The sequence below is a fragment of the Plecotus auritus genome (assembly GCF_963455305.1).
Source record: "Plecotus auritus genome assembly, chromosome: 6".
Classification (NCBI taxonomy): domain Eukaryota; kingdom Metazoa; phylum Chordata; class Mammalia; order Chiroptera; family Vespertilionidae; genus Plecotus; species Plecotus auritus.
In genome coordinates this window covers 114,962,277-114,987,971 of record NC_137773.1, presented here as the reverse complement: position 1 = coordinate 114,987,971, position 25,695 = coordinate 114,962,277, and the positions used below count along the sequence as shown (strand labels likewise).

At 51.9% G+C, this 25,695-nt stretch overlaps 1 protein-coding gene and 1 pseudogene across 2 annotated transcripts in view; both read left to right on the top strand.

The window, feature by feature from the left end:
* Positions 1–15,228, top strand: part of ALPK1 (alpha kinase 1) — a gene marked incomplete at both ends in the record, with an annotated part of 33,903 nt that extends 18,675 nt beyond the window's left edge. Inside the window, 13 exon segments of the mRNA XM_080675495.1 lie at positions 3,329–3,388; positions 4,969–4,991; positions 5,363–5,467; positions 7,418–8,137; positions 8,141–8,454; positions 8,456–8,724; positions 8,997–9,328; positions 9,332–9,482; positions 11,548–11,701; positions 12,216–12,378; positions 13,193–13,321; positions 13,325–13,379; positions 15,041–15,228. Of these exon segments, the coding sequence (XP_080531621.1) occupies positions 3,329–3,388; positions 4,969–4,991; positions 5,363–5,467; positions 7,418–8,137; positions 8,141–8,454; positions 8,456–8,724; positions 8,997–9,328; positions 9,332–9,482; positions 11,548–11,701; positions 12,216–12,378; positions 13,193–13,321; positions 13,325–13,379; positions 15,041–15,228 (2,663 nt within the window).
* Positions 15,229–19,390: 4,162 nt separating this feature from the next.
* On the top strand, positions 19,391–19,861 carry LOC308251877 (large ribosomal subunit protein uL24-like; annotated as a pseudogene). The gene has a single exon. The product of its transcript is annotated as a large ribosomal subunit protein uL24-like (transcript).
* The last annotated feature ends 5,834 nt before the right edge of the window (positions 19,862–25,695 follow it).

Below are 25,695 nucleotides of genomic sequence, written 5' to 3'. Positions count from 1 at the left end.
CAACCACTGAGCCATGCCAGCCAGGCTAACTGTTTGCTTTTGTTTGTTGTTTGGTTTTGCTATTTCTGTCCTGTCTCTGTAGAGCTGTGCTCCATAGAGAATTGTCTGGTGACGGCCAGGATAGGGGCCTCAGGCGCAGGACCCACAGGCCGTGTCCCAGTGTGGGGGCCTGTCCCAGCGTGGGGGCCTCAGGCGCAGGACCCACAGGCCGTGTCCCAGCGTGGGGGCCTCAGGAGCCATGCCCACAGGCCGTGTCCCAGCGTGGGGGCCTCGGGCACAGGGCCCACAGGCCGTGTCCCAGCGTGGGGGCCTCGGGCACAGGGCCCACAGGCCGTGTCCCAGCGTGGGGGCCTCGGGCACAGGGCCCACAGGCCGTGTCCCAGTGTGGGAGCCTCAGGAGCCATGCCCACAGGCCGTGTCCCAGCGTGGGGGCCTCAGGAGCCATGCCCACAGGCCATGTCCCAGCGTGGGGGCCTCAGGAGCCATGCCCACAGGCCATGTCCCAGCGTGGGGGCCTCGGGCACAGGGCCCACAGGCCGTGTCCCAGCGTGGGGGCCTCAGGAGCCATGCCCACAGGCCGTGTCCCAGCGTGGGGGCCTCAGGAGCCATGCCCACAGGCCGTGTCCCAGCGTGGGGGCCTCAGGAGCCATGCCCACAGGCCGTGTCCCAGCGTGGGGGCCTCAGGAGCCATGCCCACAGGCCATGTCCCAGCGTGGGAGCCTCGGGCACAGGGCCCACAGGCCGTGTCCCAGCGTGGGGGCCTCAGGAGCCATGCCCACAGGCCGTGTCCCAGCGTGGGGGCCTCAGGAGCCATGCCCACAGGCCGTGTCCCAGCGTGGGGGCCTCAGGAGCCATGCCCACAGGCCGTGTCCCAGCGTGGGGGCCTCGGGCACAGGGCCCACAGGCCGTGTCCCAGCGTGGGGGCCTCAGGCACAGGGCTCACAGGCCATGTCCCAGCATGGGGGCCTCAGGGCAGGGCTCACAGGCCATGTCCCAGCGTGGGGGCCTCAGGGCAGGGCTCACAGGCCATGTCCCAGCGTGGGGGCCTCAGGGCAGGGCTCACAGGCCGTGTCCCAGCATGGGGGCCTCAGGCACCATGCCCACAGGCCATGTCCCAGCGTGGGGGCCTCAGGGCAGGGCTCACAGGCCATGTCTGGGATGAGAGTCCCATCTTACTCCCCGACAGTTGGGCTGTTTTGCCTCGAGGACACTCTCAGAGGCGCCTGAGAGACCTCACAGCCCAGTGTTTGGTGCTTATGTCCAACGCTTGCCCCTAACGTCTCTGGGGCTGCACCTGCCTGGGCGTCCCGCAGGGACCGAGGAGGCGCTGTCCTGGCTGCAGGCTCCATCCTCGGCCTCAGGAACCCGTGCAGAGGTGGGAGTTATGCATTGTCACAGGGTGACAGGGATAGTGTGATATGAGGTGACAGCACGTCCTCTTGTTGTCCCCGGACCCGCCCTTCCTGGCGTCCACCTGAAATACAACCCAGAGGCCCAGCGGTCAATGTGGTGGGGGTCGGGTCAGAGGGGCTGCCCTGGGCCCGCCCCGCTCCCAGACACTTGGAGTTACACCTCTCCCACCAGTTAAAGGTCCCACTCAGCTCCCTCCACACGGAGGCTTGCACGTGTGGACCTTCCCCCAGCCACAGATATAGTGACTTAGACGTCCAAGCACCTGAGACACGGCAGGTTCAGTCAGAGCAGCAGATGCTGAGACACGTGGTCTGGTCCCAGGGAAGGCCAGCCCCACTCTGTGCAGGACAGAGACAGAGCCATGGGCCCACGAGGCGTGAAACACCTGCAGAAGCTGGGATCCTTCAAGGTCTGCACAGCCCCCAGCCGCCCGCCACGTGACAGGGAGGCATGCAGGCTGCCCCGCATTGGGTGGAAGCCAAAAAAATCCCCCGAAAGAAGTAAAACCGCCATGTCTGTGCCAAATGTGCATGTGGAGTCTGAGTTTGCCCTCTCCACTAGAATCCCACCAAACAATTGAGGAAAAACTAGATCAGGACTGAAATGTCCAGGGCCCAGAAGGGTGCGTGCAAACCTGGGCTCCAGATAAGTGTGCACAGGGCCGGGGGCGGGCGGGGGAGTGGGGGGTAGGGACCACCTGCCAGAGGCGCCTGAGGTCACAATTCACAAGCAGCACGCAAGGGCATAGCACAGACAGCAATCAGGGAACACGGCACCCTAAAACCCAGGAAAGGACAGAAATAAACACGAGAAACACGTGGCTTAAGAGTAGTCTGCCCAGCCCAGCCAGCGTGGCTCAATGGCTGAGCATCGGCCTATGAACCAGGAGGTCACGGTTCAATTCCCGTCAGGGCACATGCCCAGGTTACAGGCTCGATCCCCAGTGTGGGGCGTGCAGGAGGCAGCCAATTCCTGATTCTCTCTCATCATGGATGTTTCTCTCTCTCCCTCTCCCTTCCTCTCTTAAATCAATAAAAATATACATTTTAAAAAATAGTCTGCTTAAAGCACAGGGCAGAGCAGGGAACGAACATGAATTTACTGGTTTGGTCATAGCAGGTCCCCGGGGACAGCTTAGCTAGAGGAGAAGGAAGAAACGTGAGTCCCAGCCTTTGGTGAGGAGCTGGCAGGCCCCCCACAGAACAGCGTGTGTGACCTGCTTCGGGGACATAGCTTAGCACCAGGGGGGCACGGTGTGCAATGGAACCGAGGCCGGGAGGCCTTAGCGATAGTCACATCCGAGCAGGGGCTGAGGAGCGGGGTGGAGCCTTACAGAGGTTTAGGATAAACAGATTCCAGTCCAGAGTGATGCAAGCACACAGAGTGGAGGGCAAACTGGCCGGACAGGTTCCAGGATGGGTCAGGAGGCCACTGTGCCCCAGGCAGAGGGAGCCAAAGTCACTTCGATGACATGAGACGTCCCAGGGGCTGGATGAGGGGCGGATGAGACAGTAAATGGTCATGTTTCCCGCTTACTACATGGCAGCACAAGTGGGAAGTTTAGAAAGAACCTCCCACGCCCCTAAGAACTCTTCCTGATAGTGAATCCTGCAGTCAGCCCAGCTCGCCCGCGACGCTGTCCCACGGGAGGAATGCCACGCTCACGCAGAGGTCGGGATCCGTGATCTGTCCTTCTTATGCACGAGCCTGATCGTCATGTCAGACACGACGTCCCACCTTCCCAACTCTTGAGAGTCCTGTCCTTCTCCCTCTTGTATGTAATGACGGTGTTGATGTTAGACAGACACAGAGCGTTCCCTGTGGCCGTGGCCCCTGCTGTGACGTGTTCAGGGTAGATTGTGTGTAAAGCATTTGCTCAGAGCTGACTGCGTGGCATCTGTGTGCTTCTTTTCAGGGAAACTTTTAAAAGCCAAGGACATCCTGAGCAGTTTGATCAGCAACAAGGGAGCAACAGGTAAGAGCGTCCACATGTCCCGCCTCCACCTTCAGGCCTGCAGAGCTCCAGCATAAACAGCTTTATGAACCGGTATTTTTTAATATATATTTTTAATCCTTACCCGAGGATAAGTTATTTTAAATTGATTTTAGAGATAGAGGAAGGGAGAGAAAAAAACATCGACGTGAGAGAGAAACATCGATCAGGTTGCCTCCTATACGTGCCCAGACTGGGGATCGAACCCATAACCTGGGCATGTCTCCTGACCAGGAATCAAACCCACAACCTCTTGGGGGTACAGGATGACACTCCAACCAACTGAGCCCCGGGCATGGCAGATACTGACTCCCACATGAAAGAAAGGAGTCCCAGGGGCTGGGGCGCAAGTCACTGAAGCCTTCTGGGCAGCAAGTGTGCAGCTAGTCGATGGCAATTCCCAGCAGTTTGCGCTCAGTCTGCTCGGCCAGGAGGTCCCAGAGCCTTCGAACTGGCAGACATTCCCAGGGGAGGCAGTTTGAAGTACAAATACTGACCCCACACCCCCCAGTGTGGCCACCGCCACTAGCATACAGCATGCACGTTTCTCATCTGCTCACTGCACGCACACAGAGACATGTGTACACACGCATGCGTGCCCATACACATGCCTGCACAGACACATGTACACATGTGCATGTGCCCACAGAGAGACACATGAGTACACATGCACACATGCCTGCACACAGAGAGACATGTGTGTGCAACTGCACACATGTCCACACATACGCATGTCTGCACACAGAGACCCACCTGCATGCATGCACATGTGCCCACACACATGCCTGCACACACAGAGGCACACATGTCCACACATGCCCGCATGCACACAGAGGTGTGTACATGTGCACCCATGTACACATGCATGCATGTGTGCCCACACACATATGCCTGCACAGACAGGTGTATACATGCACACGCACGTACACACAATCACACACACTGGGATTAGAAGCTGGGTGAACACAGAGGTGACATGACAGACTGGTGAGGAGGGTGTCCCAGTGGGTCTGAGCTGGCGGCTGTGGGGACAGTGACCTGCTCCGTCCTGCATGGAAGTGGAGATTTTAAAAAATGTTTTTATTGACTTCAGAGAGGAAGAGAGAGGGAGAGAGAGAAACATCCATGATGAGAGAATCATGGATCTTCTGCCTCCTGCAAGCCCCACACTGGGGATCGAACCCGCAACCTGGGCATGTGCCCTGACCAGGAATCGAACCCTGACCTCCTGGTTCATAGGTCAACGCTCAGTCACTGAGCCACGCTGGCCGGGTGGAAAGTGAGATCTGTATAGGATCCCTGATGTTGCCAACTCCGTTAAGTCCTGAGTGACAGCAGTCACGACGCTCAGCGCTATGACACGTGAGGACACAGCTGTTGGCAGCGATCGGAATCGGAATTCTAGCTGCTGCTCTTGCTTTCGGACAAACAGCGCAGGGCTCTGTCCCTCCTCCCCGGGCCCCTCGCTACAAGCATCTTACCTACGCTGGGTGTCTGATCCCCTCCCTCAGCAGGAAGGCAGTCCGTAGCAGGCTCTCTGCGTGTCCCTGTGCCTAACACAGTGCCTGACGCACAGAGACAAGCAGTACGTGTTTCCAGAACAAATGGGGACCTTGATTGCCATGAGACCGTAAATTTAAGGGCTCTCCACCGAGAATGACTCAGAAGCCAGCCATCAACGTGGCTGCGAAGTGGACCTAGTCCCTCCAGGGGGTCTGTGGGGAGGAAGCCACTGGCACCTGAGCCTTGCCCACGTGGCCTGGACAGGAGGCTGGGCTTGGGGGCGGGGGGACAGCCCCTCTCTGGGCACAGCTCTGAAACAGTTTGCTGGCAGCTGGGGCATCCCCAGGAATCTGGAAGAGAAACGGCGGGGAGGGGCCCACGGGGGTCACGGTCTGTCTTTGGCTGATGGATGAACAACTGTGGGCACGGCCCGTGGCCCCCACTCTCTTCCAGGGCCTGATGAGGGACTGTGCCCACCGCCTGCTGTTGGCCGCTGAAGCCTGCAAGCTGGCCGCCGCCTTTAGCCCCTACACGCCCCTCTTCGTGCTCACAGCCATGGTGAGGAGGCGGGAGGGACGGGCCTGGTCGGATAACACGGTCAGATGCTGTGTGGGAGGTGTATGGGGCAGGTGGTGCCATCCTGGTGGGGGCTCCCTTAATCCAGCTGGAGGCCCCGGTGCCATCTGCTCCGGAGCAGTGTCCCCAGGACCCGGAATCGCCCTCGCAGCCTGTTGTTTGATTGATTGATTGATTGATTGACTGTTTGTTTGTTTGTTTGTTTGTTAATCCTCACCTGAGGACATTTTTCCCATTGATTTTTAGAGAGTGGAAGGGAGAGAGTGAGGGAAACATCGATGTGAGAGAGACACATGGATTGGTTGCCTCCTGCATGTGCCCCGAATGGGGCTGGGGATCAAACCTGCAACCCAGGTACGTGTCCTGAGACCCTTCAGTGTGTGGGCAGATGCTCTAACCACTAAGTGCGCTGGCCTGGCCATAGGAGCCTTTTTAAAACACACCTTCCCGGGCCCCTCCCTCAACCCTGCTCAGGTGACTGAAATGCACAGGGGGGTGTGGAAGCACTAGCCTATCATGTTGATTATTATTGAATAAAGCATATTTAAACACAGCAACTTTATTTGCATAGAGAAGCTTTCATGTCCATGTCCCGCATATAGACTTGCTAAAACCAACAACAGCAACAAATGTAAGGAACACCTTTAATCAAAGAGTCTGGGGCTCTGGGAGGAGTGGTTCGTAGGCAGCTCTTAGCAGCCACTCAGACCTCCTGGCCCTCCTCCCCATCACCAGAAAGACCTCAGGTTCTTTTTTTATATATAAACTAGTGACCCGGTGCATGAAATTCATGCACATTAAGAGGGAATTAATTAGAGGGAATATTTTAATATTGCTATTTGCCCTTTCTCTATAATAGAAGTGTCAGAGATGAAAGAAAATTAGTAAAATGTATATGAAAATCTTCCTCCTGTCAGAGTCTGGGGCGCAGGACCCAGAGTCAAGTCCCCGCCCACCCACGTGCACCTCGAAATAGCGTGAGATCCAGACCCGGCCGGCCACCCCCCCATTGGGCTTGATCCAGACATGGCCGGCCCCATCCCCATCAAGCCCCGCTGGGTGGGGGGTGCAGCCTCAGGTTGCCTGGCCTGACACTGGGGTAGGGGGCGTGGCCTGAGGTCCCCTGGCCCGGGCTAGGGAGCGCACCTTGAGGTCCCCCATCAAGCCCCACCAGGTGGTGGGCGCAGCCTCAGGTCCCCCGGCCTGGGCAGGGGGCACGCCTTGAGGTCCCTGTCAAGCCCCACTGGGCGGGGGGCGCGGCCTCAGATCCCCTGGCTCAGTGCCCGGGCACTGCCGAGCCGGGGGCATGCCCTGAGGTCCCCTGTCAAGCCCCACCAGGCAGGGGGTACAGACTCAGGTCCCCTGCCCTGGCCCAGCATCACACAGCCTCAGGTCCCTGCTGATTGCTCATTAAGGCTCGTTAAGGGAACTCAGCCTCAGCTGTGAGTGCAGCCATCTTGTGTTACAGGATCCCCGCCTCTACTGCAGGTGCAGCCATCTTTTTACGGCATGACAGTCAATTTGCATATTCCCTCTTTATTAGATAGGATATAATGTTATTGATTTCAGAGAGGAAGGAGAGAGAGAGATAGAAACATCAATGATGAGAGTCATTGATGGGCTGCCTCCTGCATGCCCCACACTGGAGATGTAGCCCGCACCCTGGGCATGTGCCCTGACTGGGAATTGAACAATGACCTCCTGGTTCACAGGCCGACGCTCACCCACTGAACCACGCCGGCCAGACAAGACCTCAGGTTCTTCAATGTTCGATTGTGTATTTTCCCCAGGATGTCTGTGGCCCGTGGTGTCCCACACACAGAGTTTATTTTTCCACATTTCTCACGGCTGTCCTCCAGGAATGAGAAGTTTTTCCTGCTTCACCTGCAGTTTCCAACTCCATGTCTACCTTTGTGTTTGGTGTTTTCCCAGAATATCCGGGGCACGTGCCTGCTGTCCTACGCCAGTGCCGGCACCTGTCTCCCTGGGATGCAGACGGCGTGTCTGCACGACGCCAGAGAGGCATTTGAAATCGGCCTCCTCACCCAGCGCGGGGATGAGCAGGTGCCCGGGAGGCAGGGGCTGCACAGCTTCCTCAGGGCCGCATTCAGCCTCTGCACGGTGCACTGCAGGCTCCACGGGGACACGGGGCCGGGCCACGCCGCCCTCCGGCTCTGCCGTGAGGCTGTGGGGAAGCCGTATGCCTTTGGCGCGGCGGCCGCAGCCCCAGAGCAGGCAACGCTCTCTCGGGAGAGCATGCATGGGATCGTGCAGGTGAAGGACCTGCTACCAGTTCAGAGCTTCCCAAGTTCGGAAGACAGGGCATACGTCCCTGCGTGCTTCATGCATGGACTGGACAGGCCCCTCCTGCTGGGGCACATGGCCTTCCCGACGGTCCTCCAGGCCCATGCCCAGCACCACACCTCGGTGTGTGGGGCGTTTGAAAGCATCTGTGGAAACAAGAAAAATGAACAGAAGGATCCAAAAACGGGCATCTGCATCACGGCACTGAAAACAGACACACGGGGCCCAGACACCGCGAGTGCTGAGGACGGGCTGTGCCTCCAAACAGGCAGGGGACTGTCTCCCTCCCAGGCAGCTGAGAGGAGTCTGGAGGCGCCCCAGCGGGTGGGGAGGAGGGACTGGATCCATTAGGATATATTCCGCGTCTCCCTGGACCCAGACGTGGAGACCAAGGCTGCGTCGCAAGTCCATGGCAGCGGGGACGCTGCTCTGAGTGGCAGCCGGAGCACCAGTCCCTGGAACAGGCTGTCCAGACATAGCTTCTCCTCCAGCTGGGAGGAAGTGGACACCCACGTGGACAACAGATCACCCAGTCAAGCGCCCGGCAGGGAACGCCCTATGGACACTAGGGGGCCTGTTGCCGGGGCAGGAGAGCCGGGCAGCCATGGGAACAGCGCAGTTGCGCGTGCTCTGTCTTCGGAGCTTCAAGGTTTCTCTTTCCCGGCGCCCTTCCGAGTCCTCTCGGAGCCACACGCCCTCAGCCACCTGCCCTCCTGGGAGCACCGCGGGCGCTCACGTGCCCTCCGGGGCAGGGCTGGCAGAGGGAGGCCCAGAGGCAAGGGCGGGCGCTCACGTGCCCTCCGGGGCAGGGCTGGCAGAGGGAGGCCCAGAGGCAAGGCGGGCAGGCAGAGCCACGGGCCCTGGAGGTGCCTCTGCTCACCCCAGGCCCTCACTGGGGTCTGCATTTGGGTCTTCTGGTTCCCGTTGGCCCCAGAGTGTGGCCACACAGCCTTCATTTCAAGAAGAAACCTTTGAGATAATGGATGAGTTTCCAGCAGTCAGTGGCAATGCCGCACACAGGTCTGGAGAGGAGCTGGGAGCAGGATGCACACAAGGAGCAGGCCCTGCATTTAAAGGAGCCCCTCCTGGGGAACCCCAGAAGAAGCCGTTGAATCCCATGGAGTCCTGGGCAATTCTCTGGGCGCAAGCTCTGCAATGGCACGTCACCCTGCCACGTCACCGTGGCCCGTTCAACATCTGGAATCAGGACACAGCGGGGGCCCTGTCCAAGAGCAGGAGGTGGAGCCCGATGCCTCCACCGTGGACAAGGGGGGACAGCTGCTGGACCCCACCGGACCGCGTGGCTGCCCCAGGCCCTGTGCTCCGAGGCTGCCCCCTGCCTCCAGGAGCCACGAGGCCTGCACCACCACAGAGGAGGGGAACAAGCCCGCCCAAGTGCTCAGCCTCAGTGGCAGCGGGAGCTCCAGCTCCTCCTGGGGTCGCAGGTGGAGACCGCCCACTGCGTCAAGCGGGTCCTCTGAGGGGGGCAAGCCCTGGTCCTTCCTGAAATCCAGCGGGAGTTCCTTAATGTTGTTGGCGTGAGAGACTCGGCAAGAGATGCTCGAGGCTCGCACACTGCAGCCCCATGACCTGGAACGACTCCTGGCGGGCGTGACACATGACTGGCTGCTCCAGAGGCTGTTTAAGCCCAGCCAGCTGCACCAGGCATACGGAAAAACACAGCCTGTGACAGGTACATGGCCCCAGGAGGTGAGTGCATGGCCCCAGAGGTGAGTGCATGGCCCCAGAGGTGGGTGCATGGCCCCGGAGGTGGGTGCATGGCCCCAGAGGTGGGTGCATGGCCCCGGAGGTGAGTGCATGGCCCCGGAGGTGAGTGCATGGCCCCGGAGGTGGGTGCATGGCCCCGGAGGTGAGTGCATGGCCCCAGAGGTGAGTGCATGGCCCCAGAGGTGAGTGCATGGACCCGGAGGTGAGTGCATGGCCCCGGAGGTGGTTGCATGACCCCGAAGATGGGTGCCTGGCCCTAGAGGTAAGTGCATGGCCCCGGAGGTGAGTGCATGGCCCCAGTGGTGAGTGCATGGCCCCGGAGGTGAGTGCATGGTCCCAGAGGTGGGTGCATGGCCCCAGAGGTGAGTGCATGGCCCCGGAGGTGAGTGCATGGTCCCAGAGGTGGGTGCATGGCCCCAGAGGTGAGTGCATGGCCCCAGAGGTGAGTGCATGGCCCCGGAGGTGGGTGCCTGGCCCCAGAAGTGGGTGCATGGCCCCGGAGGTGAGTGCATGGCCCCAGAGGTGGGTGCACGGCCCTGGAGGTAAGTGCATGGCCCCAGAGGTGGGTGCATGGCCCCGGAGGTTAGTGCATTCCCCGGAGGTGAGTGCATGGCCCCAGGAGGTGGGTACATGGCTCTGGAGGTGACCTGTCGATCAGGGGAAGGCATCGCCCCCATCACACCTCTGCTGCTGCCACTGCCGGCAGCGCAAGCCTCGGCCAGCCCTGGTTATCTGAGCCTTGCGCGGCCCTGGGTGGCTAGGGGGCTGAGGGGACTGGGGGACTCTGGAGGCAGGCGGCCTGGCAGGGTGAGGGGACTGGGCGCCGCCATCTTATGGCTCTGGGTGCAGCCATTTTTGAGGGTGTGGCAGTCAATTAGCATATTCCCTCCTTATTGGCTGTATGCGCTGCCATCTTTTGTGATGGGGTGAGCATCAATTAGCATATTCCCTCTTTATTAGATAGGATTTATTGATTTCAGAGAGGAAGGGAGAGGGAGAAAGAGATAGAAACATCAATGATGAGAGAGAATCCTGGATCGGCTGCCTCCTACAAGCCCCACACTGGGGATGGAGCCCAAAACCCAGGCATGTGCCCTGACCGGGAATTGAACCATGACCTCCTGGTTCATAGGTCGACACTCAACCACTAAGCCAGGTTGGCTAGGCTGTTCTTCATTCTTCAAGGTGAAGATGGTCCTTATTTCTTCATATCTTTCCCTTTTTCAGGTGAGTTCATATCTTTGTACAGTAGCTATATTTTCTCAAGTAATTATTGGGTTTTTCCAAATTAAACAAAACAAGGAAGAGAAGATGAGGGTGTGCTTTAACATGTAATCTAGGATCCCTGGAATGCCAGGGACCTCTGAGGTAAAGTGTTGATATGTATTTCTGTCCATAGCACCTGGCATAGGTAAGAGCCCGTTACCTGGAGCCCCCAGGTTATCAGAAGAAGATGCAAGCCTGTAGCACGTGTTCCAGGATGTCTCTGAGGTATCCCTGTTTAGCCCGGCTGGTGTGGCTCAGTGGTTGAGCATCGACCTATGAACCAGGAGGTCATGGTTCAATTCCCGGTCAGGGCACATGCCTGAGTTTCGGGCTCAGTCCCTAGTAGAGGGCGTGCAGGTGTCAGCTGATCAGTGATTCTCTCTCATCATTGATGTTTCTCTCTCTCCCTCTTCCTTCCTCTCTGAAATCAATAAAAATTTATTTAAAAATAAATAAATAGCCCTTTATTCTCCTCTCCTTTCATCCTGAAACCCTGGCCTTATCTTCATGTTGCCGCCACAAACAAGATTCTGTGAATCAAAGGCTAGTCTTTGTCTTATTAGTGAAGCTCTGCTTGTTTATTGTACTTCACTAACTTTTATTAGTCTCCATGGAAGAGGCTAACCTTTGAGAAACGTATACAGAAGCTGAAGATTTCAGATCAGCTGAATTAGGCCCTGAGCCATTTCAACTGTATTCATAACTGTGCCATCCTGGCATAGGTAGGAGCCTAGGTCTGTTTTCATCTGATCTGTTTTTCACAGATGCTCTTTTGTTGAAATATTCCAAGAAATCGGAACTGTGGACGGCCCAGGAGACTGCTGTATACCTGGAGGACTACCTGAAGTTGACAAAGATGGGCAGACAGAGAAACCCCTTTTGGGTTCATTATCTCCATCAAGAAGAAACGCTGGGAAGGTACTGATCGACATCATTCATGTAAAAGGGATGATTATCTCGGCCGGCGTGGCTCAGTGGTTGAGCATTGACTATGACCTAGGAGGTCAGGGCACAGGCCCAGGTTACAGGCTCGATCCCCAGTGGGGGGCATGCAGGAGGCACTGATCAGTGATTCTCTCTCATAATCGATGTTTCTATCTCTCTCCCTCTCCCTTCCTCTCTGAAATCAATAAAAATATCAACTTTTTTAAACATCCTTGAGCGAGGATTTAGAAAGAATATTTAAATGCTGGTGAAAAGTCTAGTTCAACTCTTAAAGCCACACTTTGAGTAAACGAATGAGCCTGCAAAAAAGGCAGGACAACCATCTTAGGCCAGAGATGAGGCAGCCCAGGTGTGGACCAGAGCATGAACCCTGGACACCTGCCCAGAGGGCGGGGCGGGGGGCAGCCGGTGAGGACGGTGCATGGATCCGGGACGCGGGGAGGCCGCCTCCTTGGGAAGGTCACCTGGTGGTTCTATTTAACAGTAGGTACGTTGGGAAGGCATATAAGGAGCTGAAGGCGCTGTGGCTGCACTTCTCTGATGTGGAGCATCAGGTGACCGCCCAGCACTACATGACGGAATTCAACAAGCGAATTTATGAGCAAAAGATCCCAACCCAGATCTTCTACGTCCCGTCCACAGTGCTGCTGGTGAGAGGAAAGAAGCCAGGGCTGGGGGAAACAGGCCCATAGACACCTATTAGGTTAGATTTCCTTTTTTAAAATATATTTTTATTAATTTCAGAGAAGAAGGGAGAGGGAGAGATAGAAACATCAATGATGAGCCCTGGCTGGTGTGGCTCAGTGGATAGAGGTTGGCCTGCACACTGAAAGGTCATGGGTTCAATTCCAGTCAAGGGCACAGGCCCAGGTTTCTGGCTTGATCCCCAGTAGGGGGCGTGCAGGAGGCAGCTTATCCATGATTCTCTCTCATCATTGATGTTTCTCTCTCTCTCCCCCTCTCCCATCCTCTCTGAAATCATTAAAGATATATTTTTTAAAAATAAAAAAGAAGCATCATGGCCCAAGTTTGACACAAGCATTTCAGTGAAAGAAGAATAACTGTAGGTTCTATGGCAGCCGTGGGCAAACTACGGCCCCTGGGCCGGATCTGGCCGGTTCAGCTGCTCTATCCGGCCCTCGTAGCCGAAAGAGCGGAGGGTTCTCTTGCTCTCCCCTCCACTCCTTTACTTTGAATTTATATTAGTTCACACAAACACTCCATCCATGCTTTTGTTCCGGCCCTCCGGTCCAGTTTAAGAACCCATTGTGGCCCTCGAGTCAAAAAGTTTGCCCACCCTGTTCTATGGTGTTCCATTGATGTGACGCACTTCACATGCAAATAAGCGAGCCAGGTCCAGTCATCAATCTCCTGAGCGGCAAAGCCGAGGTTCACAGATCCATCGCCCGTGCCACGCCCGTGCCCTCACCATATGTCACACGGCCTCCCACTTCTGTTTTTCAGATTTTAGAGGACGAGATGATAAAAGTATGTGTCAGTGTGGAGCCTTACATACTAGGGGAGTTTGTAAAATTATCCAATAACACGAAAGTGGTGAAGACAGTGTACAAAGCCACCAAATGCGGCTTGGCTTAAAGCCACTTTTCTTACGAGGTTTCCAACCACCAGGATGTCGTCGTAGATTTACAAGGTACGTGCAGCAGGAGCTTCCTCTTCCTTTGTAGTGTTGTTTACATGTCAGTGTGAGGCTTTGCAACTACCTGTACCCATCCCTCTTTAACAGATTGTGCAGTGCCTGCTTGGAATTAAATTAATCAATTTGAGCCCTGGCTGGTTTGGCTCAGTGGCTAGAGTGTCGGCCTGCGGACAGAAGGCTCCTGGGTTCAATTCCGGTCAAGGGCACATGCCTGGGTTGTGGACTCAGTCCCCAGTGTGGGGCGTGCAGGAGGCAGCCGATCAATGATTCTCTCTCATCATTGATGTTTCTATCTCTATCTCCCTCTCCCTTCCTCTCTGAAATCAATTTTTAAAAAATATTTAAAATAAATAAACAAATGTGCATCACCGATTTAAAAAAACACACACACAAATGAAACGTGACTTGGCTTTAAAAAAATTTAATTAATTGATCAATTTGACTCTAGGGAGTAAATACTGCCTGAAAAGGATACCTCGAGACTTCTGCAAGTCTCTAAGATGTCAACTCATCCATGAAGAGATGGGGCTCCCCTTCTGTGAGGCTGAGTCCTCTGCCACACACACCCACTTTCTAAGTTTCCGAGTGAAAATCCTCCCACTTTCCTCCCTCCGCCTTCACCTCTAGTGCTGTGCATGGCTGCAGGCACCCTGAGGCGGGAGCTCAGGTTCAGCCGCCCCGCTTCGAAGCAGAGCAGGAGCTCTGGGACCTGCTTGGCCTCCTCAGGGGACAGAGCTGCGTGTACTTCAATCTGACTTCCTTTACGTTCTCTGCATTCATGTCTTAATTTTGTTTCTGTTCATCCCGATTATTATTTATCAGAATTTATTAGCCAATACTCTGCACTTGCTTTTTTTAAATATTTTTATTGATTTCAGAGAGGAAGGGAGAGGGAGAGAGAGATAGAACCACCAATGATGAGAAAGAATCATTAATCGGCTGCCTCCTGATGAAGATCGAGCCCGCAACCGGGCATGTGCCCTGACTGGGAATCGAACCCAGGACCCTTCAGTCCGCAGGCTGACGCTCTATCCACTGAGCACACCGGTTCGGGCTCAAGCTTGTTTCACTGATACATGAGATTTATTACCATTATTCCTATGACCACCCTGGTCCTCTCTGTCCCCCACAGTGCCTGTCCTCACGCTTTCTCACTCATGTGTTATACTTACTCAGGCCACTTAGCCACCTGCCCCGTCCACAGTGTTAGCCCCGCGAGCACTCAGGTGGCAACAAGCTTGTCCATCGCAGGCCCGGGGCCGAGCACTGGGCTCTGTACAGGATCTGCTCTCGCTGACTGTTTCTCACACAAATGAAGATGCGCATGAATGATGGAGGCATCAAAGAAACGTGTGAACCACGAAAGAGTCAGTCCTGTGCTTTTAGTCGTGATGCAGGTGCATTTTATTGCTCTCCAGGGCCTTGAAAACCATTCCTTTGGGTATGCGATAGGAGACAGTTTTAATTATCCAATATTCAATTCTCCTTCAAGCCATCATTGGCGCACGTAACACCCAGTTGCTCAGCAGAACTTTATTACACGTGAAGCCCAGGACGGCTGGGCTTTCTGTGTTTTGTTAAGCATGTAACTCTTTCTCTGGGACGCGTCGCGGACGCCCCAAAGGCCTGGTCCTCAGACACGTGCTTCTCCGCAGGCTGGGTGACCAGCGACGGGAAGGGGCTGCTCTACCTGATGGACCCCCAGATCCACTCGCTGGGCCGCAGAGAGGTCACCACCAACTTCGGGAAAAGGGGCATCTCTTACTTCTTCAACCACCAGCATGCACAGTGCAACGACATCTGCAGGCGTCTCTCTCTGACAAGACCGCCAACTGAGACATGAAACAACTTGTAGGCTTTCTGGGGATGCAGCAGCCATGAGTGGGTCCCCCTCCAGGTGCACAGGGGTCAGAACAGCCTGGTCCCGGGGCCTGGGGCCCTAGGGCTGGTCTGGCCAAGGATTGCAAGAGGAACTGATGAGTCCATTTCAGGCTCACACTTAGACCCGTGCCAGACCCTGGGGTCTCTCTCCCGCTTCCACTTACCCCTCACAGCTATCTCCCCCAATAAATGTCTGCACGTCTACCCCCTTCTTGATATTTGCTTCTTAAGAACCCAAACTAACACATTTATTAAAGAAATGGGCCCTAACCGTTTTGGCTCATTGGATAGAGAGTCAGCCTGCGGACTCAAGGGTCCCAGGTTCGATTCCAGTCAAGAACATGTACCTTGGTTGTGGGCACATCCTCAGTAGGGGGTGTACAGAAGGCAGCTGATGGATGTTTCTCTCTCATCGATGTTTCTAACTCTCTATCCCTCTCCCTTTCTCTCTGTAAAAAAATCAATAAGATAAAATAAATTTTTTAAAAAAGAAATGAAAAAAAATCATCTTATTAACAAAATAAAGGGGGAAATCATATTATAATATCAAATGATTCAGAAAAAATACTTATAATTGAAAATTAATTCATAGTAAAAAAACAATGAAGGCATTTTTCTTACATTCATTTTAATCAATGCACTTATTCAGTATAAAGTGAAACCCAGTGGGCTTAGTTTTCTTCTTGCTTTTGAAATTCACTTCTAAAAGCAAACGTAGCACAGCTGCAGACTCGGTTATTTTAAAAATATGATTTTGTGTAATATGATACTATTTGCTTCGGCTCTGTAAATTACAGGCTTCCGCTGTGAGCTCCTTTCTGTATGCAATTCATTTAACACGCAATTCCTGTGTGCACTGCGCCCCAAAGAGCCATGGTAACAGCTCTAAGTAGCTGCAGGATTTCCAACCTGCCCCCAGGAGGTGCTCAGTGGTTGAGTGTTGACCTATGAACCAGGAGGTCAGGTTCTAGTCCCAGTCAGGGCACCGGGGTTGCAGGCTCAACCCCCAGTGTGGGGCGTGCAGGAGGCAGCCGGTCCATGATTCTCTCTCATCATTGATGTTTCTCTCTCTTCTCCCTCTCCCTTCCTCTCTGAAGTCAATAAAAGTATGTTTTTAAAAAGCTAGGTGTGAAGGCGAGAGGTCAGGGAGAGCGAGAGGAAAGTAAATCTCCTGGTGGCGCAGAACCGCCAGGAGAGCGAGCTCTGCAGCTGCGCGAGGAGCACAGGCTTTGGCCGCCACGAGGCGAGTGTGGCTAATCCGCTCGGAGCCGATTCTTTGTCCGGCACGAGCATGGCCGTCAGGGCTGCCCGTTCCCAGCGCCTCCGTCTGTCCCCCAGGGCACTCCCCATCCTGACTGCTGTTCTGCGGGAACAAGGCATCCATCACTGGACCGGGAGCCGCTTTCCCATAGAAACGTCAAATCAGCATGGGACACGCCACAGCCCGCGTTCCGCCGATTAACACGACGTGTGGGCGCTCGCGTGCTCCGAGGGAGATTAAGTGGGTGAGCTCGTTGTGTGGCCCAGACAAAGGGCTCCCTCGCAGCCAGTGGGAACGTCACAGAAGCTGCAAAGGTGGAAAACAGAGAATGTAACAGGAAAACAGATCTGGAATGTCACTTCCGTCTACACGGCTTCCCTGGAGACGGCGCGACAACACAGAATCCACCTGGAGAGGGGCCAAGTGTGTCGCCAGCGATGGACACTGATTTATTGTCTCCGCAAATGACGGGGACACGGCCACAGATGAGCAGCCCTGCCCGGGGCAGTTCTTGCTTCTGCTTGGGGGCAGGTTGGAAATCCTGCAGCTACTTAGAGCTGTTACCATGGCTCTTTGGGGCGCAGTGCACACAGGAATCGCGTGTTAAATGAATTGCATACAGAAAGGAGCTCACAGCGGAAGCCTGTAAGTTACAGAGCCGAAGCAAATAGTATCATATTACACAAAATCGTATTTTTAAAATAACCGAGTCTGCAGCTGTGCTACGTTTGCTTTTAGAAGTGAATTTCAAAAGCAAGAAGAAAACTAAGCCCACTGGGTTTCACTTTATACTGAATAAGTGCATTGATTAAAATGAATGTAAGAAAAATGCCTTCTGCCAAAACCAGTTTGGCTCAGTGGATAGAGCGTCAGCCTGCGGACTGAAAGGTCCCAGGTTCGATTCCGGTCAAGGGCATGTAACTTGGTTGTGGGCACATCCCCAGTAGGAGGTGTGCAAGAGGCAGCTGATCGATGTTTCTCTCTCATCGATGTTTCTGACTATCTATCACTCTTCCTTCCTCTCTGTAAAAAATCAATAAAATATATTTTTTTAAAAAAAGAAAGAAAAATGCCTTCATAATCACATTTTTAAAAGGTAAAGTAACTTCCGGGTTTAATGTGTGCTCTGCCAGTTAGCCCTCGCCCTGGGAAGGACGTGGCTGCAGAGAAGCAGCGGTGGCTCCCCCCAGGTCCTGGTGAACTTTAGGCGGCACTGTTACTAGAAATGTCGTCATCGGGTACCTCTGGGGCATATTTTGACACGCCACCGTCTCTCTCAAAGTACTGACCGTTTTCTACTCACAGGGATTGAGAATCAAAGAATGCCTCGTTTTGTTCCTTGTAACTGCATCGCCAACCCTCGGTCACTGTCCCTCCCTATCAGTTCTACACTGTTCTGTGGCCATGACGGGAAGGGGAGTGTGTTCTCTGCCGGGACTGAGTCGGCATCCGCCTTCTCTCCCTGCACAGACCCCGGAGCAGAGGGGCCGGGAGCCCTTTTGTGAGCATTTGACATGGTCTTTTCCAAATGACAGAGGGCCCACGCGGCTGCTGGCGACGGGGCGCATCCTCTCTGGGCAGCACCTGGGGCGTGCGCAGCGTTCCCTTGGGCTGGACCGCAGCCTGAGCACCTGCATCGCAGGCCTGGGACTCGGACAGGCCTCGGGCAGCTGCGCCCTTCCTGGCCTCCAGGGCGTGTGTGTGCTGGAGCTGATGGGCCTGGCCGGACACAGGCCCCTCCAAGCAGTGGCCTCTTTGCCCCATGGACGCCATAGGAAAGCTCTTCAATGGTATGAAGGCTCAGCGCAGTGGAGGCCAGGAGCCTTGTGCAAAGACTCAAAGCCATAAATTATTCCGACAAAGGAAGTTTAAGATATCAAAGTCCGCCCGTCTGGGGTGGCTCCATGGTTGAGCATCCACCTATGAACCAGGAGATCAGGGCACAGGCCTGGGTTGCGGGCTCGATCCCCAGGGTGGGGCGTGCAGGAGGCAGCTGATCCAGGATCCTCTCTCATCATTAATGTTTCTCTCTCCCTCTCCCTCCCATCAATAAAAGCATGTGTTTTTTTAAAGATGAACTGAAAAGACCCTTGAAGGAAATTAGCGTTTTATAAATTCTAAAACTCAATCCAACTTTCAAGGAAGTATTGTTTTCAGGGAGCATTCCACAGTCCCGTACGATTGCAGGAAGAGAGAGACCGCTGAAGTCTCCATGGTTACGGGTGTGATTAATTCTGCTTTCCACTCTGTTGGAGATGAGTTCCCTTCATCCCTAATGAAATAACTCGAGTTGTTTTCTCTTTCAACAAAATTATGTTTCTTTTTTTAAATATGTTTTTATTGATTTCAGAGTGGAAGAGAGAGGGAGAGGGAGAGAGAAACATCCATAATGAGAGAGAATCATGGATCCGCTGCCTTCTGCATGCCCCACACTGGGGATGGAGCCCACAACTCGGGCATGTGCCCTGACCGGGAATCAAACCATGACCTCCTAGTTCATAGGTCGACCCTCAACCACTGAGCCACACCGGCCCGGTGATATTATATTTCTTGATTACACATTCCTTCCTGTGCACATTTTAGGGGAACAAAGAGAATGTCTTCATCATGTGATGTTACACAGCTTTATGCAACCATTGATGGGAAGTAGTTTCCAAGTGCCTGCTCCGTTCCTGTGGCGGGGGCCCAGCGTGCACTGTGGAGCCGGTGGGGGTCTGCCCGGGAGGCGGAGAGGAGAGGTCACCCCATCCTGCTTCTTGACTATCTCCTCCCTCCCCGCCTCCCTAAGGCCAAAAACATTGACATTGAAAAGCAAGGACTTCTGGTGAACTTACAGAACCGAAAACAGCGTGTGGGTCTCTTCCCTCTCGCGGCCATCGTAGGAACGCCAGCGGTCAAAATGAAGTTCAATCCCTTTGTGACTTCTGACCGAAGCAAGAACCGTAAAAGGATTTCAATACACCTTCCCACATTTGCAGGAAGATTATGTCATCTCCTCTTTCCAAAGAGCTGAGACAGAAGTACGATGTTGGATCCATGCCCATCCGAAAGGATGATGAAGCTCAGGTTGTCTGAGGACATTACAAAGGGCAGCAAATGGGCAAAGTAGCCCCGGTTTACAGGAAGACATATGCCAGGTACACTGAACACGTGCAACGGGGAAAGCTAACGGTGCCACTGTTTATGCAGCATCCGCCCCAGCAAGGTGATGATCACTAGACTAAAGCAGGACAAAGACCACAAAAAGATCCTTGAATGTAGAGCCAAATCTCGCCAAGTAGGAAAGGAAAAGGGGAAATACAAGGAAGACACAATTGAGAAGATGCAGGAATAAAGTAATCTTATATACAACTTCCATTACAAACTTAAAATGGGAAAAAAAGCAAGGACTTCTGACACGGAAGTGACTCCTGGGGCCACACCCAGTCTCTGGCCTCACCTCTCCTCTCTAGGTGAGGGTCACCAGGCCCCAAGAGTCACAGGAATGCGCCAGGCGCTGCTGCCACAGAAGGTGCCCCCTCCCCCTGCGTTCCCAGGCGGCAATGGGAATAACAGACACACAGGGCTCCCAGGCTCAGCACAGGCGGGCATGTGGGTTCAGGGAAGGACAGGGCTTTATCTTCATTGCCATCCAATGGCATTCTCCAGCGTGACCCTGCAGAGCGCGTTCCCACTCCCACTCGCAAGATTACGGTCCTGCCTGTGTCCTTGGAGTGTCCCCGAGAAGTGATTTCTGAGCAGCTGGAGAGTGGGGACGCGAATGGTAACAACAATAACAGATGCCGCTCATGTCCTCATGACTCACTCATTATCATGTCACCTTGAAATATTATTGAAACCCAAGCAATTCACTATTTTTTAAGTCAAAATAGTCTAATATTGGCAAGTTCATATGGTTCAGCCTACGTAGCACCCAACATGACTCCTCGTTCTCTGTCGCTCCAGCCTCCAGGTGTCCCCCACCCTCGCAGCCTCCCCTGAGTGCAGTCTACCGAGGGGACATGTTTCCCACGGCTGTCTCCTGGGCCTGGAGTACCCTCCCCCTCTCCTGGGAGCTCCCACTGATCCTTCAAGACTCAGCCCAAGTCCCACCCCTTAGAGTCTCCAGCCGTGGGCAAACTACGGCCCGCGGGCCGGATCCAGCTCGTTCGGCTGTTCTATCCGGCCCGCGGAGCCGAAAGAGCAGAGGGTTCTCTTGCTCTCCCCTCCAATCCTTTACTTTGAATTTATATTAGTTCACACAAACACTCCATCCATGCTTTTGTTCCGGCCCTCCGGTCCAGTTTAAGAACCCATTGTGGCCCTCGAGTCAAAAAGTTTGCCCACCCCTGCCTTAGACCCTCTGCTCCTATTTTACTCTAGTAACACAGACACACACACTTACATGCATGCATATACTTGCTCACACACTCACACACACATGCTCTCACACATGTATATACTTGTATGCACACATGTTCACACATGCACATGTGCTCACATCAGTGCACACAGATACCTGCCCACGTGTGCTTATACAGAGAACTCACATGCTCACGCATACACACTCATGCACTCATGCACATCCATGTGGATGGTCATGCACACACACACACTCATACATACACAGGCACACACATGTACACACGTACATACATACACGTGCTCATGCACCCTGGTGCACACAGACACACACATGCAAGCACACACATGCTCATGTACACACCTTGGTGGTGGGACTTAGTTACACAGTAATCACTTGTTTATGTCTCTCCCCACTCGAATGTGAGCAGGAGAGCAGAGCCTGAGCTCAGTGCGTCACCCCCGGGGCAGCCCAGCACTTGGTTGTTAATAAGGCCTCGTTGAATAAAAGAATTAAATCATTAAAAATCACAAGATTAATTAAGAGTGTGGTTTTATGAGCGGCCCAGTGTGCACGGCTCCTGGTGTAATGCAGTGCTTAGCGCACGCGTTCCATGGATGTCGGAGGCCTGAATGAGTGGCTATGGCAGGTGAGAGTCTCTTAATTAGATCCAGAGGGTCCTCTCTATTTGTAGAATCAAACAAGAAAGGGTCTCAGGCCCTGGAAAGAGCTGGGCCCACGTCTTTGTTTCTCAAAAGGCTCATCTGAATGATAATGAGTGTAGAAAATGGATTAGCCCCTGGCTGGACAAGTTTTTTGTTTGTTTGTTATTTGTTTTTAGTTTTTTGTCTGGAGAAAGAAGTAAAAATGTTGTGGGCTTCATTGCTTAGGGACATCCAGTCCCCTCTTGTTTTCTATGATTTTTATTTTAGTGCTTATTTAATTAAGACAATTAAACAATTCGGGGTACCCAGATTAAAATTGGTAAAAACACACACACACACACACACAATTGTTCCTGGTTCTGTATTGATGTCCAGTTTTATTATTATTTCATGCATCTGCAAATCTGATGACTCTGGCGAAAGTGCCTGCCATCTGCCCTTGGCCTCCATGAGGAAGCATCACTATCCCAGGAGCACTCGCTCCTACATGGCCAAAATGTGTTAATAACCTCATTTTTTTAAATGATGGATAAACGTTGCTAACCTGCATCATCTGTATCATTTCATCATATGCTCCAGCTAAAGCACCAACTACTTTAAAGATAAGTGGTAAAGGAGGCCTCATATAGGTCTTGGCTGGGAAAGCAGGTGCTTTTAAGAGCAATAAATAAGGGGTGTTTTGTAAGTTTCATGAATTAAAGACATATTTTTTTAAAAGAAAATACATGATTAAAAAGAAAACATGCTCTTTTTAAAATTTACCTTTATTGTTGGAAGTATTACAAATGTCCCCTTTTTTCCACCATTGACCACCCTCTTCCCCACTCCCATTCCTCCCACTATTGTCCATGGGTAATGCACTGAGCCACCTTACAAGCTCTTTGGTTAATCTCTTCCCTCTGAGATTCCGCACTCTGTTCCCTGCCTCCATGTCTCTGGGTCCACTCTGTTCACTTTATTTTGTTACTTAGATTCCACATATGAGTGAGATCATGTGATACTTGTCTTTCTCTGACTGGCTTATTTCACTTAGCATAATACTCTCCAGGTCCCTCCATGCTGTCCCAAAGGGTAAGAGATCCTTCTTTTTTACAGCTGCATAGTATTCCATGGTGTAAATGTACCACAGCTTTTTTATCCACTCATCTACTGATGGGCACTTGGGCTGTTTCCAGATCTTAGCTGTTGTCAATTGTGCTGCTATGAATATAGGGGTGCATATATTCTTTCTGATTGGTGTTTCAGGTTTCTTAGGGTATATTCCTAGAAGTGGGATCACTGGGTCAAATGGCAATTCCATATTTAATTTTTTGAGGAAACTCCATACTGTTCTCCACAGAGGCTGCACCAGTCTGCATTCCCACCAGCAGTGCACAAGGGTTCCCTTTTCTCCACATCCTCACCAGCACTTGTCCTTTGTTGATTGGTTGGTGGCAGCCATTCTGACAGGTGTGAGGTGGGACCTCATGGTCGTTTTAATTTGCATCTCTCTGATGATCAGTGTCTTTGGGCATTGTTTCATGTGTCTCTTGGCATCTGTATGTCCTCTTTGGAGAAATGTCTACTTAGGTCTCCTGCCCATTTTTTGATTGGATTGTTTGTCTTCCTTTTGCTGAGTTGCATGAGTACTTTATATGTTTTGGAAATTAACCCCTTATCAGATGTATCATTGGCAAATATGTTCTCCCGTACAGTGAGCTCCCTTTTCATTTTGATGCTGGTTTCTTTTGCTGAGCAGAAGCTTTTTACTTTAATGTCATCCCATTTGTTTATTTTCTCCCTTTGTTTCTCTTTCCCTGGGAAATATATCTATAAATGTGTTACTATGAGAGATTTTGCTGCCTATGCTTTCTTCAAGGATTTTTATGGTTTTGTGACTTACATTTAAATATTTTACCCATTTTGGGTTTACTCTTGTGTATCATCTAAGTTGGTGTCTAATTTCATTTATTTACATGTATCTGTCCAATTTTCCCAACACCATTTGTTGAAGAGACTGTCTTGACTCCATTATATGCTCTTGCCTCTTTTGTTAAATATTAATTGAGCATAATGCCTTGGATCTATTTCTGGGTTCTCTGTTCTGTTCCATAAATCTATATGCCTATTCTTGTGCCAGTACTAGGCTGTTTTGCTTAACAGTGGCTTTGTAGTATATCTTGATATCTAGTTTTGTGATCCCTCCAACTTTCTTCTTATTTCTCAAGATTGTTGCAGCTATGTGGGGTCTTTTTGGCTCCATATAAATTCTTAGAGAGTTTGTTCTAGATCTGTAAAATATGCTGTTGGTATTTTAGTAAGGAGTGCATTGAATCTATAGACTTCTTTGGATAGTATAGATATTTTGATGATGTTAATTCTACCAATCCATGAACATGGTATATTCTTAACTTGTTTATGTCTTCCTCTATCTCTTTTTTCAACATTCTATATTTTTCTGAGTATAGGTCTTTTACCTCCTTCGTTAAGTTTATTCCTAAGTATCTTAATTTTCTTGTTGCAATTTTAAAAAATATTTTTATTAATTTCAGAGAGCAAGGGAGAGGGAGAGAGAGATAGAAACATCAATGATAAGAGAGAATTATAATTTTCATCTCTCTGATGATTAGTGACATTGAGCCTCCTGCACACTGCCCACTGGGGATTGAGCCCAAAACCCAGGCATGTGCCCTGACTGGGAATCGAACCATGACCCCCTGGTTCATAGGTCAAAGCTCAAACACTGAACCACATTGGTCAGGCTTTTGCTGTTGTTGTTAATCCTCACCATGTTAATCCTCAATATTTTTCTATTGATTTTTTTTTTAACAGTATAAGTAGTGACTTTATTTTTTTAATTATTTTGAATCAAAATGTCTTTTTTTTTAATTCTTTATTGTTTAAAGCAGCGGTTGCCAACCTTTCAGACCTCACAAACCACCAGTTGGCAACAGCTGGTTTAAAGTATTACATATAATATTACATATGTTTCCTTCCCCCCACCCCCCCCCAACCCCCATTTCCATTGATTTTTTTAGAGAGAATGGAAGGGAAAGGGAGAGACAGAGAGAGAGAAACATCGATGTGAGAGAGACACATTGATTGGTTGCCTCCTGCATGCGCCCTGACCTGGGCCGGGACCAAGCCTGCAAGCGAGGCATGTGCCTTTGACCAAAATCGAACCACGACCCATTAGTCTGCAGGCCAATGCTCTAACCACTGAGAAAACTGGCTAGGATGCAATTTTAAATGGGATTATTTTTTAATTTATCTTTCTGAGAATTCATTATTGGTGTATAAAAATGCCAGTGATGTCTGGGTGTTGATTTTGTATCCTGCTACATTACCAAAATCACTTATTAAATCTAGTAGTTTTTTGGTGGTGTCTTTAGGGTTTTCTAGGTACAATATCATGTCACCTGCGAATAATGACAGTTTTATATCCTCCTTTCCCATTTGGATGCCTTTTATTTTTTCTTCTTGTCTGACCGCTGTGGCTAGGACTTCCAGGACTATGTTGAACAGGGCAACTCTGTCCTGTTCCTATTCTTAGGGGAAAAGGTTTTAGTTTTTGCCCATTGAGTATGATGTTGGCTGTAGATTTATCATAAATGGCCTTTATCATGTTGAAATATGCTCCCTCTATTCCCTCTTTATTGAGAGTTTTTATCAAAAATGGAGCTGGGCCCTAACCAGTTTGGCTCAGTGGCTAGAGCGTCAGCCTGCAGACTCAAGGGTCCCAGGTTTGATTCCAGTCAGGGGCATGTACTTTGGTTGCAGGCACATACCCAGTAGGGAGTGTGCAGGAGGCAGCTGATCGATGTTTCTCTTTCATCAATGTTTCTGGCTCTCTATCCCTCTCTTTCTCTCTGTAAAAAATCAATAAAATATATATTTTAAAAAATGGAGCTGGGTTTTGTCAAATGCTTTTTCTGCATCTATTGATCATGTGATTTTTTTTGACTTTCGATTTGTTCATGTCATATATCACATTTATTGATTTGTGGATATTGTACCAGCCTTGCAACTGTGTAATAAATCCCACCTGCTCTTGGTGTATTATCTTTTTAATATATTGCTGGATCTGATTTGATATATTGTGAAGGATTTTAGCATCTATGTTCATCAGGATATTGGCCTGTAATTCCCTTTCTTTGTAGGGTCTTTATCTGGTTTTGGGAT